This window comes from Haliaeetus leucocephalus, unplaced genomic scaffold, assembly GCF_000737465.1.
Source record: "Haliaeetus leucocephalus isolate CR32 unplaced genomic scaffold, Haliaeetus_leucocephalus-4.0 Scaffold451, whole genome shotgun sequence".
In the NCBI taxonomy this organism is placed as follows: Eukaryota; Metazoa; Chordata; class Aves; order Accipitriformes; family Accipitridae; genus Haliaeetus; species Haliaeetus leucocephalus.
In genome coordinates, this window is record NW_010972887.1 from 8382136 (window position 1) to 8401662 (window position 19527).

Consider the following 19527-nt stretch of genomic DNA (forward strand, 5'->3'; position numbering starts at 1 on the left):
TAATACTAAGAGCACAGATTTGTCAGACACTGCAAGACAAAATGGTTAAGAGGTGTGGCTTGTAAAATAGTATTAAAAAAAGGATATGCAGATAGCTATGTACATATATGTTTAAACTCATTCAAGATGAAGGAAACTCACAGCTTAAAATTCACATGGCACATAAAGGTATCTCTTTGAATGTTGTCAATTAATATTCTAAGTCACATGTGGTGAACACATATTCAAAGACTAAAATAAATAACAGCTACTTTATTATCTAAGAATACTTTAAAGTGTGGCATTTCCTGACAATACTTAGAGAGAATCATCAAGTAAAAGAATCCAAAGGTCACAAGAACTTGTGAAACTCTGATGACTGCTAGTTTCCACTTAGTTTTCTCATGATAGGGCTGTCAGGTTCAGCATTAGTGAAAATACTTCCTACAACCACATGAGTACCCCAGATATTATGACGAATAACTTTGCAGCAGCCAAGATCATCAACGGAAAATCCCAAGTGGCGGTAGCGTTCGTCTGTTTCAAACAGAGTGTTGTTTGTGTAAGGTCCAAAAAACTAGGTGGAAAAAGAGAATTTTTCACGTGAACATTTCCAAGAACATTTAAAATGTCAAAACTACCCCTTTGTAAAACAAAACCTAAGCCCAGAAGTACCAGTTGCATCTGTTGGAGGCAATTTTATATACAGTTTTATTCATGAAATCTATACAGGAAACTAAGCAGAGTACCTCTGGTTATACTGATACCCCATATTTAAAGATTTTTCTTCGCCACCGACAGAGCGCTGAAGGCGTATCAGTGTGTTTGAATGTCTAATCAATCATGCATACAAAAAAGCTCAAGTGCTTTGAAAAGGTTCTGCTACTTCTACAGGCATTAAGGATAGAACCCTTCTGTGAAATAGCAAAAATAAGACATGTACCTTTTCAATGAGCCCCCTGCAAAGAAAGATGCTTTGAAGAGCAAAAACGTGCATAAATTGGAAACAGGTATTTCAGTTGCTTTGTCTCAGGTGGAAGCTTCTAACCAAAAGCCTACTTCTGATGAACAGGTTATTGGCAAGGATGTTACTACTGAACTGTAGCCCAAAGACAGAACCCTACTTTCATCAATATGTAACTATTCCTTAAATGCATGGAATTTCTGGGAAGCTTTTAAGCACCATATACACCTTCAACTGCCTGGTCACCTTACAAACATCCCCTCTTGAACCCATTTGCCTCTATTGACACGATAAATCACTGGCTTTTATAGTTTTTTAAAATAAAAACCCACTAAACTGAGCTTTGCCATGATTATGTTCAACTATAATATGGCTTTAACAGCTAGCTCTCAGACAAAAATACATACGCACTCATGCTTTGACAGAAGCTTTCCAATTCTCTCTTGTAAGTTTTAAGACTCTATGTTTCACAGATATCTTGGTAAGAAACTGTCAGCTATTCCAGAGAACTGGCGTAATCTGATAATGAATGCCGATGCTGTTTAACAGAAACAAGCTATTCATTTTCTTCTACATAACAAAGATACAATTAACTAGGGCAAAGAGATTTTTTAAAAACATCCATCTACACAAATAGGTGTCAGGACTACCAAGTCACCTTTGGAAAGCATAACCAGCCTATTGTGCAGTGACCAAGAGCTCTTGGGCATAGAACTTCTATAGTTATCTGGAATTCAACTTCATTGCTGAACAATGTTCTCCAAAGTGCCAACTGCAATGACAGCTGACACACTATGGGGACTGGCTGAGGGTTACTATCCTGTCTTAATTTATGAAAGAAATTATCGCATGGTAACAGCTTTTGGGCCATATGAAAAAGCTGGATTTAACCCATACAGAACAGAATACCACTGCTAGTTAGGGCATAGTAGTGTCCCATTACGAATTCCACACAGCATGTAACTTACTGCCAGTCCTGAGGATGGATCTATGAAGTCAGCCCAATAGCCTTCAGAACAAATCGCATAGCAGATTTCCTTGGCACCATTAATGAACTTAAAAAAAATAAAGGGAAAGAAGGATATCAAATGAGATTTTTGTTGCATATATATACACACGCTGGAACACATATAAAATATTCTGAAAATGAACAAGCACAGATTTCTTTTGGCCTCTAGTAAAAAATGAGAAATTCAGCACACTTTCAATAAAAATATTAATAATATTAAGAGGATTAGAATTCATGGCATAAATTAGGCTACTTCAATCATGTGAGATTTAAAAGTGTTCCTTAGGCCAGTCAATAATGGATTAACAGCTTGTACAAGGAATAACATAATTGCTTTGATTATTCATGCAGATAGCAATCATACCCGTTATCCCCTTTAAGAAGTCAACCATTACTTCAGGTACTTCTGTGTTATTTCCATGAGTTTGCAGTTCTCACCTGAACTCCACAAATTTGACACTAAATGTAGCATTAAATATATTTTTATAAATACATGAAAAAGAAAGTATTTCTGTAAGGTCTCATCTCAGCCAAGAGGACAGTAGCTCTTCCTGCACTACAAATGTTTAACTGCAAATGATTTTAAAGAACCGTTTTAGTTTTGCTTCATGATAGCAAGCAGTTCCATAAGCACTTGACTTTTACACCAATCTACACCAATTCTCTTGTTGTAATGAATTGGTGGTCAGGATGAATGATGATTTCAAAATCTTTCACTATTTGACAATCAAAATTGTAGGTCATGTTTCAGTTACACTGGAGGACACCAGCTGATGTTCCTGAGAACAGTCTTTTCAGTTAAGTACCATGCCAAGAAGCTCCCTGTTCTGTAATGTGTCGTCAAAAATCTCCATCCTCTGAGGAGACAGCTTAAAGAATTTACTTTTTTTGTTGCAAACTTTTCACATCAGCTAATTTGAGAAATTAAGCTTTTTATTTTTTTTAAATTTGGTGTTGAGTTGCAGTTATCTGTTTCTCAGATACAGAAGGAAATTCAACCAGATAGATTCAAAGCTGTGCTCCTGTATCCTGACATCACAACACAGACCACGAAAGAATTACACGAGCTACAGATTACACAGCACATTTTTTCCACAGATAAATCAGCAACAACAGGAGACCTCAGTTATGTGCTTTTAATCACCTAGACCAGCAGTTTTCAACCCATGTTATGACGGCCAGCAGGGGCCCATAAAAACTTCTGAAGAAACCTGCAAAGGTGAGTGACAAAAACACCCCACAGAAGTCGAGACATGTGATGGTCCTAAAACCCTCCATGCACTCTGAGAAAAACATGTCCCAGTGCAAAAATCTAAACAGCTGAATACACTGAGCTAAAGCACAAATAGAATTCACATAGCTTCCTTGAAACATGAAAGAAATTCCCTAATCTCATAAAGAAGAAATATTTCTAACTTCTGAATAAATACTCCATTTACTTTCAGTTATAAAAATTGGATTGTTCTCTATAATTACTGCCCTTAGCAGCTCAAGGTTTCAAATTTATAGAAATATTATTATAGTTACTCAGCTTCAGAGCCTTAATGGTCCAAAATAAGGGAAGTTTATCCTTTACAGTAACCTGTCCTGTATTTTGAGGTTTGATGGCTCTGATGATTAACTATGATTCAACTGTAAATTAAGTCACAAGTGTAAGTAAGCCATCTGAAGACAGCATTTTAGGCATTACATTTCTGATACAGTGTATCTTTTGATCCAGTGTTGTAACAACCCCTCAGCAATCACCTGGAGTGAGGTTAATAAACACTTGAGATTCACTACTGTAAACATTCAGATTTGGCTGTACATAACCCTCATTACTTCAGCACAAGCCTCTCACATTAAATTAGTATTTTCAAGGTTACTGCTAACCATCTATGAAGCAAACAAACAGACCATTTACTTGTGAATTTGCTGTTAGTAACCTTTAGGCCGGGAGGTTACATCTAACATCCTAACACCCCTACAATGACTATATTAGACTTGACAGGGAGGTGCACAAGGAAGAAAGATGCCAATTAACATATAATTAGACCAGATTACAATGCCAAAGACCAACAGACCATAAATAATTCAAAGAGAAGAACACACTAAAATGAAGGGAATTTTAATTTGTGTGTAATCTTTATGTTGATCCTTCAGACTGCTTCTTCCTTTTTTTGTAGTAACCTTTACACTGCTTTATACAGGCTACATTTGCAATTTACAGGATTGAAATGGACATTACCAAGTTATTCTCAAACATAAATACGACCCTCACTATACAGATGAAAATCCCACAGGTTGATTTTTCCTAGTTTTATAAAAATTGTAACACATAATATAGAGAAAGGTATTTTGAGGTGCTGAGAAAAGTGCCAGCAGTGGTGAACAGTGACACCTGCTGGAGTACACACCCAAAAATGCTGAAGAATGTGAAATAAAGCGACTTTCAGAGAGACCTCTAGTGGCAACAGAACAGAAAGACAAAGTTCAGGAGGATGGTTAAGATGTAATAGATACAACTGATACCTAGACTAAAAGCATTAACTGTATCCATTATCAGAATGAAAAAAAACCCCAAACAAGAGCAACCACTTTTTACAAGTAAGGATGCACACTCATCAACAGACTCAGTAATGGAATCGCAATTACATCACAGAAAAACAAAGACAGCAGTGAAATCCTACAAAATGCATTGTACTGAAGCTGAAATGAGGTGACAAAATAGTTGCTGCCTTTTAACCACAACAGGACAACAATCAAGTATCTTTATTAATTTACTGTAGCATTTTAAAACATTTTAGCATACTTTTGACTCACTCCACTATAAAAAATTTAATAGTTCTGAGACATGTAGAGTAGTCAAAAAGCTACAAAGCTGGAAAAAAGTTCTCCATTTTATCAGCAAGAGAACACAGGCTTAGCTCAAAAAACTCTAAAAAGTAATACAGTATTATTATGACCAGAGCTAGAAATGGACCAAAATACATAGTTCACAGAAGATTCATCAACAAACAAAAATAAGCTCATGCTACTGTCAGCTACTTACATTTTCTAACAGCATTTCTCTCTCATCCTCCACTTCTTGACTCCATACAGTCATATCATTTTTAGTCTTCTGGGTGACAGTTAACACTGTTAAACAGTTGGCATTCACTTCTGGAAATATTGACTCAAAGTCTAAAAATAAGTGAAACTGGCATGTTATGGCTTGCTCTTACATTCTACTTATGGTTTTTCAGTTTTAGACTAATTATTGACCCTACTTCAGAGCCTTCCTTTCATTTAAATCCAAGATAGGTGTGTGTTTTTCATATCAGATCCAGCAAACAGCATGCTGGTCTGAAATGCTGACATTGCTTTTGTGGAAACTAATGCACCTTGGTAACGTCCTGTTAAAAGCAACTTAGGGAGTGGAGTTTGCTATTTCAAGACCTCCTATTTAATTGCAAGATGATAAAAGCCCCACTACTCTGCACATTTCAGAACATGCAAACAAGTGTCTTTCTTTGCAAAGACACAAACCCAAGTACAGTAATATTTCAGTATTTTTGAATTGAACACCACCACAGTTCTCCACACATGTGAGAACTGGCTAAGCCACATTACATGATGCACAGTGATTTTTACATTAAATCTTTCAGTAGAAATGTCTCAGATCTATGTCCTAGGACATGACAGCAGACTTGGTATCGGTAGCATACTATCAGCATGAGTTGTGACAGTTTTTCTCCTGGAGCAGAAAAGGTCCAAGCCCATTCTGATACTCTCCCTACATCATCTATTGGACTACAAACAGGAGTGCACGTGAAGCACCGAAGTCACAATTAGGCTTCAAGAAGCCCTGTTTTCAGTATGGGAGGAAAAAAGCACTTCCCAGAATTAAGTCCGAAGGTTCATTCTTTCTTAGGTCTCTGAAAAGTCTGCTCTCTTCAGCATCTAGACCAAGTTTTCAGCCAGATTTCAGTCTCTTCTCTCTTTCAGTATATCACTTTTAAAATTAGAAGGTTTTATTCCAATTTAATTTCAATCATTTCCTTCTTGAATAAAACAAAAGATACAAGACCAACGCTTTCAGAAGTTCCATAACTTCAGTTTGCTGTTTTACTAAGAAGCACTGCCAAAAGAGTTGATTTTGTCACAAACTGGTTTTTGGATAGTGAATTAGCTCCAGAATCTACCTGACACTAAAGAAGCAGCTGAAAGTTACTCCCCACCCCAGCTGATCTTGAATTTAAATGGCACTGAATTTTACATGAAATACTAAGTCAACAGCAAAGTTTCAGTTTTCATTTTATAGTATGTAGTTTTCTTTTGTAAAATATTAACTCTGGATTATTTCTACTACACAATCTGTGGCATCAATTACATCAGAGCATTTACTTACATATTTCTCAGCTGTCAATAAAACTGAAAATATACCTTTTCGTAACAGTTCAGGACAAGCTTGTACTACACATTCTACCTTTGCATTTTCAAAGTAAGTTTCAGCGTTATTTATCTGCTGTTTCTGTGGAACATCAGCACCCTGAGAAAAACAAAAATTGTAACTTTCTCATTTGTTAATATATAACAGGAATAACTTTGTACACCAGACTATGTTTTTGTGACTAAATGTCTACTGATACGCTCAAGCGGTTTCACAGAAAGATGATTTGCAATGAGACTTAAATTTTTTCAATTAAAAGTGGTACAGATACAGATATTACCTATTACTTAAACCTATACAGAAATTATCTCAAAGCCTTAACCAATGACCTTAAGTATACAATGTAACAGCAACTGATAGATTTCAGACACACACACATTACCTGAGCAAGAATAAAACTTTAAAGTTACACAACAGTTCTAGAGCTCTGAACTGTCAGTATTTTCAGCTTTAGTTGTTGTAGCTTGAAAAGCAGAACAGTCTTCCAGTATAATTCTGCACAGTTTTTTAGTTCTACGGTTTCTAAATAAACCCAACAAAACCCAAAGCAGATTCTTGTGGTAAGTTACAAATGGAGCACCTGTAAGTTAGATATCTAACATTTAAGCTTAAAATGCCCTTAAGAAGGTAGTAACAACAGCTGCCTCCTCTGGGATAGCAATTATTATATAATAGGTGTTGAATGCCTTAATACAGTTATTCTAGGTCTAACTATGCCGTAATTTACATTAAGTCCTACCTAACACCTGTTTGTATCTGAAAGTTCTCCCTAGAAAAAACTATTACACTGCAAACACAGTGTGGCTAGCATCTTTGTTCTAGAAGTTAACAATCAAGAACAGGAAAAAAAAACATCAGAAAATAAACACAACAACAGACAAACAACTGCCATTAACTGCAGTTTCAATACATGTTTCCACACGTACCTGCAAAGTCACTGGGATGGATCAGTTGGTACTTTAAGCCCTACAAGCCACGCCGTTATGCTGGTAAATCCCTTCTTTTCTTCCTAACTATATGATGGCTTCTCTTACTAAGAATCATAGCTTATTGTGATTTCGTCTACTACTTCCATACTATCCAGCTAAACATCACTTACACAGTCCATATGCTTACCAGGCATGCTATCATCAAGATAGTATAGCCATTTTCCAAAGATCACTACCACTTTCTGATATCAATATGCTGGTAGGCTCATTTATTCTGCTCAGATAGAACTAATACATGAATCTCAGGTACACAGAGGTCAGAGAACTTTTGACACTTCTCTGACTGGTTCAAGGACTGGTGCATGAGCTTTTCCCCGGCTTGCTGCAGCAACCTATGGGAGGTTCCTGTATTCAGCTGATCCCATCATTCAAAATTGGGTCCTCTCCTAAGATGAGTAGTTTCGCAGTTTCACTAGTTAAATGCTGTTCACGGATTCCTAAACGCCACTAGCACGAAGCCTGTTGACTGCTTTCTGAATACCAGTTGCAAAACCTGCCTCTGCACTTTCCAGTTTCTCCCTTCCATTTGGGACAGCAGCAGCTGCACCGGCCATTTTATTATAGAAGTAATCTTGCTAGAAAGCAGGCATTGCATTCAGCGCACCTGGTTTGCACTAAACAAACAGAAGACTAGAATTTTCTGCTGGGCTTTTAACAGAGCGTATGATCCACACAAGCTGAAAACAGAATCTGGGGAGCTCACCAGAAGTTTATGTTTTCTGAACACTTTAGAATACAATGGTACGCTTACAAAAAACACTATACAGCATTTTTACAATGGAGATTTGCTAGTTGACTTCCAAAGTCTGAGCGTGCCACAAACTCAGAGAGCCTGGAAAGTAGAGCCACTAGCTAGTAGCACTAAATATTTGTTGAAAAGTTGCAATTGTACTAGCAATTATTGAGCTGCTTGTGGTTAATAATGCATATGACTTGCTGCAAGCTGTCCCATCACCAAAATGCAGTCTCACTGTGAGACCTGAGGTTCAGGTACGTTGATCTGCTTCTCCTGTGTGAATTCAGTGGTTGTCAGAACTAAGCAGACAGATCTAAACACCGTCCAAACATTAAATGAAATACTGAGGAAACTACTGATTCCATTTGATAAAAAGTGGTGAGACTTGGTAAACAGCAAATTTTGAAATCGAAGTTTTCTTTTCTCGTATCCATATAATTAAGTCACTTCTAAAATGCTATTTCACTAAGCACTGCCTAGACATACAGTAAAAAAAACCCCACACCCTGAAATATTTTTCTCCTAAAAGAAAAAACTTCAGCTAGGTTCTATGTAATCTCTCACTCACCCCAGTTGAAGTTCATCTTTCAAAACCATCTAGAAAATCAACGGTATCTTTTTTTCAGGAGAAAGAGACATTAGTTATGTTCCTCTTAAACAAGAAATATCAGTTTCACATAGAAGAAGCCTGTTCTTACCTGAAATTCATTTATGTATTGGGCCATTACAAATTCATGCCTTTCACTTGCTGAAGGCTCTGCTAATATATCAGGCAGACTTTTTGAACCTTGGCTTTTCTTCTGAGAAGCAGTGCCATTTAGGTGACAGTCAAAACCAATATTACCAGGCAACTGGAATCTCTGATCCTGAGGACCAAATGGACCCATTACTTCATCTGGCCATACAGTTCTCGGACCTGCAAAAGTCAAGGCCTTGCTTTAGTCATCACATCTAGAAAGAAAGGGAAAAAAACCCCAAACAAACAAAAACCCAACCTCTCCCATACAAATATCTGTATTTGATCACAATCATGTATAACCAAAGTAACCATGATACACAAGTAAAAGTCAGGGCCCTGACATAAAAGGCACACTTCAGAATTCCCAAATTTACATTGGGTGCAAAGTTCTGATAGCACACGAATTCAAAGAAAATGAGTTTGCTTTTTCTTACATAAATCAGGAGGTGCAGCAGCAACATGAGGCTCATCTGAGCCAGAGGAACCTGCTGTAGAAAAAGCCTTGGGATTTACAACTCTTTTGACTAAGGAATAAAACCCTGGTAGGTAGGTGACCAATCTTGCTCTGTTACAGAGCACCTGAGAAGACAAAAACAAGATAAGTATTACATAGTGCTAGCAAAAATACTAGTTTAAGTACAGCTTTGTGGATCACAAGAGAAATCCTCACTTGATAATTCAATTACAATTTTGATTATGATTAACTGTGTTTCTGTAAAATCAAGTTTTGAAAGCATTTTATTATTACTTTTATATTTTACTAGTAACAGTACTCTAAGTAAAGCAAAAGCCTCGAAAACACTTATTAAAAGGCCTTCTCATGTAAGGAAAAAACCCTGAAAAGTTTAAATAGCACCACTGAAACCCCACAACCTCAACTAAGTTATGGATGAGGATTGTTTCCATGATTATTTCCAGGCGTGTCACTGTTTCCATGATTGTCACAATTCCATCACGGGACTGATTATCAGAAATACCTAGCAATACTGTTAACACGTTAGCCAGCCTATATTCCTACTTCTTAAAAGACTGGAGGGAGACACAAGATAGTATGACTCCAGATACCTCTTGTAGCTTTCATCTAGAAGCTGCTTACACACATTTCTTCACCAGCAAAGGACACTTTCCAACAGCCCTGAACTACGCAGGGAGATACACATTATCAAAACAGGTAGGAATGGTAATTTCAGCCTCTTTCTTTTGCTCTCAAGATCCGTAAACATTTAACACATGCAAAACTTAAGTTAGTGCAGCCAGCGTTATTCAGATTTGCAAACTCAGTACATTCCCATATTTACAAACAAGTATTACTGTAGACAGATCAGTATTGTGGTCAAAATGCCAGTAAGCCATAAAGCCTTTATGAATTCTGCGGTCTCCAGAAAATCTGCTTCACACCACAGAGTTGTACTGTCAACATAACTTCCAAGTGCTGAAGATGATTCTATCAGAAACTGATTCAGCCACACAGTAAACAGAAAATGATGCAATGCTATCTCCCTGAGCACGCAAATGGTCTCAACAACAGGGCTCCAAAGAGCTAATGGCTCCTCACCATGAGGATTAACTCTGAGGCCCAGTGACAGTATCTCAGGTAGTAACATGAGCAACTCTTACTGGGGGTATTTTTGTGCTTTTTGTGTTTTGTTTTTTTAAACAAGAAATATCCAGGTGATGTAATTAAACTGAAAAGTCTGATCTCTTTCTTATATTTTAAAAATAGACAACTTTCATGATGCATGTACACATGCATAACTGAAAAATAACCAATCATACACTCAAAACGTAGAGTCAGAAGTGTAATTAAAAAAAATTAAAGACTACTTAACTCTATCACAAAACTATTAACACTCTTGACTGCAGTTGCGCAAAACCACGCATTACTGGAAAATATAAATCCCACCTGCCACAGCATGCGTGCTTTTGTAAAACTTTATTTTCCAGGTAAGGGAAAGAAAGAAATTCTTTTGAGAAACTGACATAAAGGGATTTTCTGTAAGTGCTATATTCTTGATTCTATAAAAGTTTATGCATATGCACACTACATATGTATGCAACAAGATTACTTCAAAAAAAAGTGAGAAAATGGTACCGTTTGTATGTTTAAGATAAAAAGTCTTATTCAGAGTATCAGGATGTAAATCAGTAAGCATCTGTTTCTTATATACCACCTCCGCATAAACATACAAAGTTTAATAAGTTTTACCAGCATCATGAAGACTCAAATGCATAAAGGCACTTTTGATTTTCTGACTTATGTCAAGTATTTACAGTTAAGGCCTTAAGCTGTCTAGTTCTAAAACACCGCTAGGTTTAACAGGTTCCTGTAACAACAGCAAAAGTCTACTGATTCCACTTGAATGTTTTTTTCTTCTATTAGGTAAAAGCACTATTAAAATTAATTTTTGCATGATTATATTATAGATAAAAGAAATGTAAACAATTTCTTGTAATTACATGTCAGCTGTAAGCAGCGTTTTTTCTTAAGATGAGGATCACTTAACATGGAGATGTTAGCGTTAATTACAGATACCTTGACTGAGCTCGCTTCTGCAAATATTTACATACCTAGCATTACACAAGTGAAAAAATAGCCCTGACATCAATAAGTTATTCACGTCTCCATGCCACGACTAAATCAATAAAGCATGTTTTGTTTTCCAGTCTGAAAGTACCCTGGTGAACCTGATACATGACATAGAAAAAAAACCCCAAACCCAAACAGACCCTACTTAATCCTCAATTCCCTTATTCCCACGACAGCCACAGAAAACGGCTTCCAAAACTTAAGACGGAAGGACGACGATACCACCGCCTCCTAATAAAAATGTACCTTGGCGTAACTCAGATTTTTACCAACGAGTCCCCGACAAGCACGATGATTTTAAAGACCGCTTTGAAGGGGAAATAACACTCAAGCGTCCCCCACAACGGGCAGAAGAGCTCTCCTCCGACGGCGCCGGTTCGCCTTCTCATCGCGACGAGGGGCAGGGGCGGGTGAACCGCCACCCCCGTACCGCAAGCCGGCGGAGAAGGGGTCCGGGGAGGCCGGGGAGGCGGGGGTCTGCGTTACTCACAGTGGCCATTGCAGACGGTGGGCTCCCTCACGCCGACAGGCCCGGCTGCCCCTGGAAAAGAAGCGAACGCACTAGACTCCCAGCTACCGGCCGGTCCCGCGGCTGTCCGCCCACCTCCCGGCCTGGGAGCGACCTACACCCCGCCCGGTGGGACGGGACCGGCGGAGCCGATCCCCCCCCTCCGCCTCAGCGGCAGGGGAACGGCCGCCCCCTCACCTCTTCCTGCAAAATGGCGCCGGCCGCCTTCCCGTCCCCTTCCGCGCAACCCGCGCTACGAGCGTCCGCCCCGCCCGCCCCCAAGCCAAACGAGCCGATCCACCGACAACTAGTGTATCGAGGGAGCAGACAGAGACAGGCGGGGCAAAAGTCGTTCGGCGCTCGATTGCTCGGGGCCGAGGGTGAGGCGGTGGGAAGGAGCGCAGCGGCCGGGGCCCGTGGGCGGCCTGTGGTGGGCGGCCGTGTGTGGTGGGCTGCCAGGCCGGTGTTTTCTCCTTGTTTTCGGCTGAAGGGCGGCCGTGGCCGCTCCTACCGGGGCTCCTCAGAGCCGTGGTGTCGGTGCCGGCACCGGTTCGCCTGTCCCCGGTGGTGCAGTACCCGTTGGGTGCACCAGGAGTCAGTCACGTAACGTGAAACGGGGCTGCCGCTACAGCCGGCCGCGGCTGGGGCCGCCTGGGGCCGGGGAACACGGCGAAGTCGGGAATTAATAAAACGGGGGGTGTTTTTATTGAAGAACTTGGCGGGGGGGTCCTCGGCCGCCGGCAGGCCGCGAGGCCCGGGGATTTCTTGGGACGCCGATGAGAGCGGGGAGCAGAAATACCATTTTTCCTAAAAAAAACCCACGGTCCTTCAGGGGAGGTTTCCTCAAATCACTGTTTCACAAAATAAGAATAAAACCCTTCTTCAATGAACCAGAGGCTGCTTATTTCCACTTTGTTGTGGGAACGCTTCGTTTTTTCGCCTTTTCTCCCTGGGCCTACTTATGGGGATCTGGGGTGAGGTTTGCTTACAAAGCCAGCTTTTATTTAAAATAAACTTTTCCACTGCGAGCTAGATTGAGGTAATCCCACGGGCAGCGCTCTTAAATATCCGTTAATTTCTGTACTTGCTACTACATAAAGTTAAATTAAAGTTAAATTAACTGCAGAGGTTATTAATGCAAACACATATGTACGCATTGAAAGCATTCTCCTTTGTGTGGCGACCGAGCAGCTTGACGGTAGGAGTTGGCTGGAAGCCCTGCGCAGAAGGACTCTCCAGTGCTCCACGGCAAAGAGAAGGAGTCACGGTTTTACTACACTCGACTCGCCGTCTGCGGTTGAAGGTGCGCCGAGCTGTGTTTGCGGGCAAGTCTTTGTTGCTCCAAGAGAAACGGGCAAGACAAAGATAGCTTGTGTTTGGTATTGAGCCCTGCTGACTATATGGGTTCTGCTGAATAGATAGATCGCTAACCACTGAACGTATGTTGAATATATTACACAAAGTCAGTGAGGCTCAGCTAGAGTACTGATTACAAAGCCACGACGTCCCTGCGCACATGTAGAGCTCCCACACATACTCCCTCTTTGTTGGCAGAATTGTAGCTGGTTTTCCAGTACATAACCTGGGTTCAAATTGCCATCCTCTTTTTTTTAATGTCACCTGGAACATGACACGTTTGCCCCCTCTGGCCTGAAGTGTATTTGTAGGAGGGCTCATCTTGGCTCCTTCTTTTTCATCTTTGTATTTGCCTTTTTCCTCATCCACTTCAAACACTTTAGCCATCATGCCATATCTACCAAATCCATGACTTCTCATATGCTACATCTTTCTAGCTTTTCTAACAAAGCTGTCTTTATCAATTTTCTAGTTCTGAGTCCGGAATAGCCTTCCACAGGCACTGTGCTGAACAACCTCCTCATCTTTTTCTTCAAGTTCAGGTTTTTTTGATTGCCTAGTGCAGGTAATCACCCTCTATATCTTGCCTTCTCATAAATCTTGGCAGCAATGGAAAGGGGGAGGGAGAAAGCTTTGTAGCTAGCTTAAGACTCAGTGTTGTTTTCAGGTAGCTTTTTTGGTCATTTTTTCAATATTGTGATTTAATTTAGATCATGAGTTCTTCGAGGCAAAAACCTCCCTACTTGTGCGTGTGGAAAGTGCTGTGCATACTAATGCAACTGTTTAAATGCTGAATGAAAAATATCAGGGAGAGGTGCCCAAACCTGTCTTCTTTAAAGCTCATATAAAAGAGCTGTATTGCTCTTTGATTCTGCAGTAGAGGGGAAATGCACAGGAGCCACATTGGAATACTAGGATTAAGACTCTTCTTTCTTATTTTTTCCCATTTCTTTGCTGTCTGTTCAAAGCAGCAATGCTTGTTAAGGAAAGGGAACTTTAGTCTCTTACCTTCAAAATAAAAGATTGGGCGTTCAGATCCCTCAGTGTATGTGCACATGGGCTTTACTTTAGTTATCAGCCAGATATTTCTGGACAACTTTTTTTGCTTTGCTGCTGGGTTATTGTCATAAACCAGTTCTAAAGGTTTTGATACATAATAGCTAAAAATCAGAGCAATAAATTGTTTTTTTTGTTCATAGTAATAATAGTCAGCCCTACAATGTGCTTATGGCATTTAATAGAACTTTATTCTATTAGAATCAAAAGAAAATTCTTATATTCAATTCTAAACAATATATTGGATAACTATAATGTTGCAATTTTGATTTTCATATTTTTTCATGAGAACATTTGCTCACTATTGCATGCTACTCAACTGTTTTATTAATTCAATGTTAGCACACAATTCGCATTTGCTTTTAAATTAAATATTCTCTGTTGAATCTCTGAACTAAAGCAAAAAAAGGCTAGAGAAATTCAACTTTAACTCTTTACAGAATGTAATTTATTTCCTTTAATAGGAAAGCACTCTGGATTACATTCAGTCTGTACTGACTTGTCCTTAGGCAATCCCAATTTATCCTCTCTCCAGGGTTAGCACTTCAAGATACTCAAATCAATCAATGAGTTATCATCCCCTGAAGTTTGTGGCCTGAATTCATAAAGATTAATTTCAATAAAGTTTCTGCCTCTATTCAAAGGAGACTGCAAAATCAAACGATCCAATTACAGATTTATCAAATATTAATCATGAAAATCTTCCAGATCTTTCTGATGCCAATATTCTTCTCCCCTGGTGTCAGGAAAGTAATTAGCAGCTGGCTTTGATTAAATTCTTCCCTCAGAGATTACTTTTCTCAGTTTGGGGGAGAGGAAGGAATGCACACAAAATGATACCTAATTCCTCATTTTAAAGTCTTTTCTGAAATACATACATAGGTTCAGCTAACAGGACACTTCTTTCCACAAAGATGGAAGAAACAGTCTCTGTCCAGGAACCTGCAGCAATTTTAACAGTGAAACCTGAAGTGCACGACCAGCTTTTTCTGTTGTGTTACTGAGATGCTCTTTTTCCTTATCGGTGGGGTTTTTTTGGTGATAGTGGCTTCCTCTTGGCAGTTTGAACGGGGTGCAGCACGGGGAAGAGTCTCAGCAGCTGCAGCAACAGAGAGCGATGCGAAAGGGAACTTTTCCAGTCACCACCACCCTCTGCCTGAAAACCGAACTCCAAGCCTCAGTTGGTGCTCTCCTTCATCATCCCCAGACTTGCTGGATTCCTCGGTCTGCAAGCAGAGGAGCCAGAGGTGCCTCTGAGAAGCTGTTGTGGTACCTAAGACAAGCAAAGGGTGAATTGTCAGCCCTTCTCCGCACTGCTCTTTCAGGGGCCCAAAGAAGCTGTGGAAACTCTGTTCTTGGAGGTCTTCAAAACTCAGTGGGATGAGGTCCTGGAATTGGACTGGAGAGCTCCAGAGATCCAGCGTGGAAATGTGGCTTTTCCTGTGATCAGGTGCTTCTGTGTTCATGAAAATCTGAGAGCTCTTCTCACACAAACATCAAATGCTACTGGACAGTTTGGTGTTTGTCAGCCAGCACCTACTGTGGCACAGATAGACGTGGTGTCTTTGGTATCTGCTGAGCTCTGCGGCGCTGCCGTTGTAACCTGTTTACTTGGGTTGTGAGTGATGGACCTGGATTCCTGTCCTGTTCAGTACGGGGGAAGTTTGTCTGTCTTTCTACAGAGAACCACATACGGTTCTGAAGCACGTATGCTGCTATATAAAGCCCAGCCTCGAGGGGGTTCTCCTGTCCTCTTCACTTGTTGCAGAACCATGACCTTAATCAAAACCTCTTTGTCTTCATCTTTATTCATTAACTGAAAGGTAAAATCTTTTTAAGCCTGTCCAGATAGAGGCTTTTGGAATTCTTCCATAAGCATTAGAATTGCAGCTTTTGCCTATTTTCCCAAAGCCAGGGTTTCATCCTTAATGTGGATCTTTGCTGCTTTTATGGCCCAGTTCACCCTGCAGTTAATCAGGTGTGATTCATCTGAAGGCAGTGGAATTGGACCTGATGATGAGAGCAGTGGTTTTTCGTTTGTAGGTGCTTATCTGAATACTGCAGAAGCTCGTTAAGCGGCCATAAAAATAATGAGATATTCTTTATTCTTACTGTACTTATATAAGAAACTTTAAAATGCATTTTAAAGTATCTCCATTTCTGTGCAATGATGGATAGTGCTGGCGCTTGCAATTTACCTAATGGCATCCATTAAACTTCATTAGGACTTTGTTAAACCAGAGTTAAAATCGTTGACATTGATTTTTGATCTCTAAAACCTGCTCGCAGCAAATCAGTAACTGAGCATACCAAAAGCCAGCCGACTCTCATAGCGTGCCGGTCCGTTCCCTGTGGTTCAAAAGTGCTTCATGAGCAATGGCAGAGGGAGGGAGGAGGGTCTCAGCCTGTGGTCCCCGTGACATTTAGGAGCACCGTGGGTCTGACCTGCAGAACTTAGCCCCAGGCTCGTGCTCTTTTTGTTGACAGTCTTCAGCAATCACATTGCCTGCCTGTGTCACTGCCCCGTTGGGGAACTTCTCTTCTCTAAGCTCTGACTCGGCCTCTTTGTTTATTCATTTCATTTCATTCCCTGCATTTATTTTTTCTTGCATATACAACTGCAGCTCTCCCTTCACTTGACCTGCTAAACCTTGTGTTTGAAATGAGGAATGTCTGTTCCTAAGTGCCAGTGAAATGGTGATGAAGCAGAAGGGAAGAAAGGTTTTAACATACTCTTATTCAAGAAAAGTAAACATCCTCTGGCTATAGGAAGAGTAAACTTCCCCTGGAAATGTATGTGTTTATATGAACAATCTCTTTCTTCTGTCATTTCCAGATACTAGGCTGGGAGATTTGTTCGCCACCACTGGGAAAAGAGGCTTTTTAGTAAGTGGTGCAAATGCACAAGATAAATCTTAACATGATTTGTTTTCTTTTTGGAAAGACATCCCCCCCGGATCTATTTCTGTGAACCTGAAAGGGATTTCCTCCTTTATCTCAGGGCGTTGCTCTGTGTCTCGTTCAGCTCCCCTGCCCGTTTGAACGTACACCCAAATGAACAGACGGAGGAAGTGAGCATTTCCCTGATAACTGGCTGGGTCTAACTCTGCCAGAGCTTGGGGAGCTTTACTGGAAATGCTTTACCAGCATAACTTCCCCTGTATCTGTAAACTACCAGTTTACATTTTTACCAAAGAGAGAAATTTATCAAGCATATTAAACCGGGATGTGCCATTTCCAGATGTGGCGACTTCCTTCGAACAAGAGCCCTGATGTGTGGTTACCCAAGTGGATCTGAAGCTGTAAGGCAGACACTAATTCATCTCAATTCTTATTGTAGCTTTTAAAGTTCAGCCGAAGAGGGTGAGGTTGAGCTTTAAAAGCTTTACAATTTGCTTGGTAGGGATTAAACAGGCATATTTTTCCTGGCGTGGCAGCATGAGCTGCTGCTGCCTTCAGCCCTCCCCACTCCCATGGGGAGAGTGGGGGGATTCCCGTCTCCTTTCTCTCCAGGTATCACTTCCACCAGCACCTCTGGGATTCTGCCACATCCAACGTGGCCAGGCTGTCTGGAAAGTGGAACGGGAGGTGTTTGCAGGTTGGGTGTTTCAGGAGGTATTTACGTTTTTGACTGGGAGGTGTTGCTCCCACTCCGAATATGCCTCTTTGTGAGAGCAGATAGGGAGTTTAGGTATCATATGTTCAGTGCTGAGACTGTCACCAAGGTTGGAGGCCAGAAGTAGCCTGGACTAACCTTAGTGTGACCTGAATTTGTTCCACATTGAACTTGAACTTGAAAAGAGACTGTTCTGCATCAGGACTACACCAGAGCATTGCTGTTCTGCTTGACCAAGGTCCCAGGTCTCGGATGGAGAGAGCTGTGTGGAGGAGGAGGAGGAGATGGAGCTCTCTCCCTCGATCTCCTGGTGGGAAAGACAGCAGGCTCGGCAGGCTGGAAGTGCTCTGAGTCCTGGCTCTTGGTTGTGGTGGTCCTCAGCCGTGCATCTGCTCTGAGACATGGTCTACCAGGCACTTGGCTCTGGGTCTGCGTGCCAGATGTGCTAGGTGGCAGGTAAGGAGACAGGTTCTCATCAGAACTGTATCAAAATCAGTCTTTTTGTAGGGTGTTTCTATTCTGGTAAATCTTTCTTCTTCCATCTGGAAAGTGTTCTCTTAGAAAATCTGAGAAGTCAAAATTCATGCTTAAACATAGTGCCATGCCTAATGGGCTACTTACTCCGCTATATTCTTCATTTATTGTTTTTTAAATATATGGGGTCATACTTTTTAACCCTCATGGTTATGAAGTATGTCTTGCAAAAAGGTTTATGGCATCGTATGTTGCCCATGAGTTATGAGACTCTGTTCCTGTCTGGCAGTGAATGAGAGAGCCCAGCATCTGGCAGTATGTAAAACCAGATATCGCAAAACTTCCCACTTTGAGGAGACGGGGTGGATGATGGATGTTGTGATAAAGTATCTCTTTTGACGTGTAAGTCAGGACAGTTGGAGGCCCTTTCTATAAAAATTTACAGAGCTTAACCAAACCTCCTGGCTGGAAGCTTGAGGAAATCAGTCACTGTGAAGCATGCTGCTGCCATGCGATAGCAGGGACGCTTAAAATCCTGCCCTCTTCTGTCCTGTGCGTTGGGAGCAAATCCACCACTCGGATCTGCAGAGAGGGAGGTGAGTAGCACCCAGAATCTCAGGGATCCGTCCAGAAAACCTTCTTGCAAAATCTCATCAGGATTTTTGCTACCTGCATTCAGAGCCCATTAAATTCAATAGAAGACCTTCCGATGCCTTTAGTGAAAACTGGAATAAAAAGTAGGCATTAAGATATGTTGCATGTTAGTAATTCCCCAAATATTTCTTAGCATGAGTCACTGAGTGAGAGAGGATCCATGTGTCAAGTCTCTCTGTCCAGGCTCCCCAGCATTGGTACTTTGGGGGTAAAATTGTTACTGTAGAGCTGCCTTGGGTAGAGACAATGAGATGAACTAATAATCATTCGAGTTACTGCATTTTGCCTTGTGATAGATCTAAAGCTAAACCTATTAACTTGGAGAGCATCTTTATTATTGAGAGCAAAATGCTTCTGCTGACAAATCTGGTTAGGTGCTATTACATATTCCTGTAACCAAACTCTTGTTCCTAATTTGCTATTTCACTAATGCATTTTTGGCCTAGTTC

The 19527-nt window shown here is 40.6% G+C and overlaps 1 protein-coding gene across 2 annotated transcripts; it reads right to left on the bottom strand.

The window, feature by feature from the left end:
• Positions 1–237: 237 nt before the first annotated feature.
• Positions 238–12204, bottom strand: MMADHC (methylmalonic aciduria (cobalamin deficiency) cblD type, with homocystinuria). 2 transcript variants are annotated; one of them, XM_010575207.1, is made up of 8 exons: positions 12121–12204; positions 11905–11955; positions 9262–9406; positions 8787–9004; positions 6357–6462; positions 4984–5114; positions 1912–1998; positions 238–556 (listed from the first exon to the last, which is right to left on the bottom strand). In XM_010575207.1, the coding sequence occupies exons 2-8, from the start codon at positions 11911–11913 to the stop codon at positions 362–364; spliced, it is 891 nt and encodes a 296-aa protein (XP_010573509.1). In that variant the 5' UTR covers positions 11914–11955; positions 12121–12204; the 3' UTR covers positions 238–361. The 2 variants fall into 2 exon arrangements, with proteins under 2 accessions (XP_010573509.1, XP_010573508.1); XM_010575206.1 differs by lacking the exon at positions 12121–12204 and having other exon boundaries at positions 11905–12077.
• Between the last annotated feature and the right edge of the window lie 7323 nt (positions 12205–19527).

Excerpts from the sequence above, each read along its gene's own strand:
- MMADHC (XM_010575207.1), bottom strand. Across the intron at positions 5,115-6,356 it reads TCCTGAACTGTTACGAAAAG|ACTTTGAGTCAATATTTCCA; the intron begins GTATATTTTCAG and ends ACTTATTTTTAG. Across the intron at positions 557-1,911 it reads ATCCATCCTCAGGACTGGCA|TTTTTTGGACCTTACACAAA; the intron begins GTAAGTTACATG and ends TTTTCCACCTAG.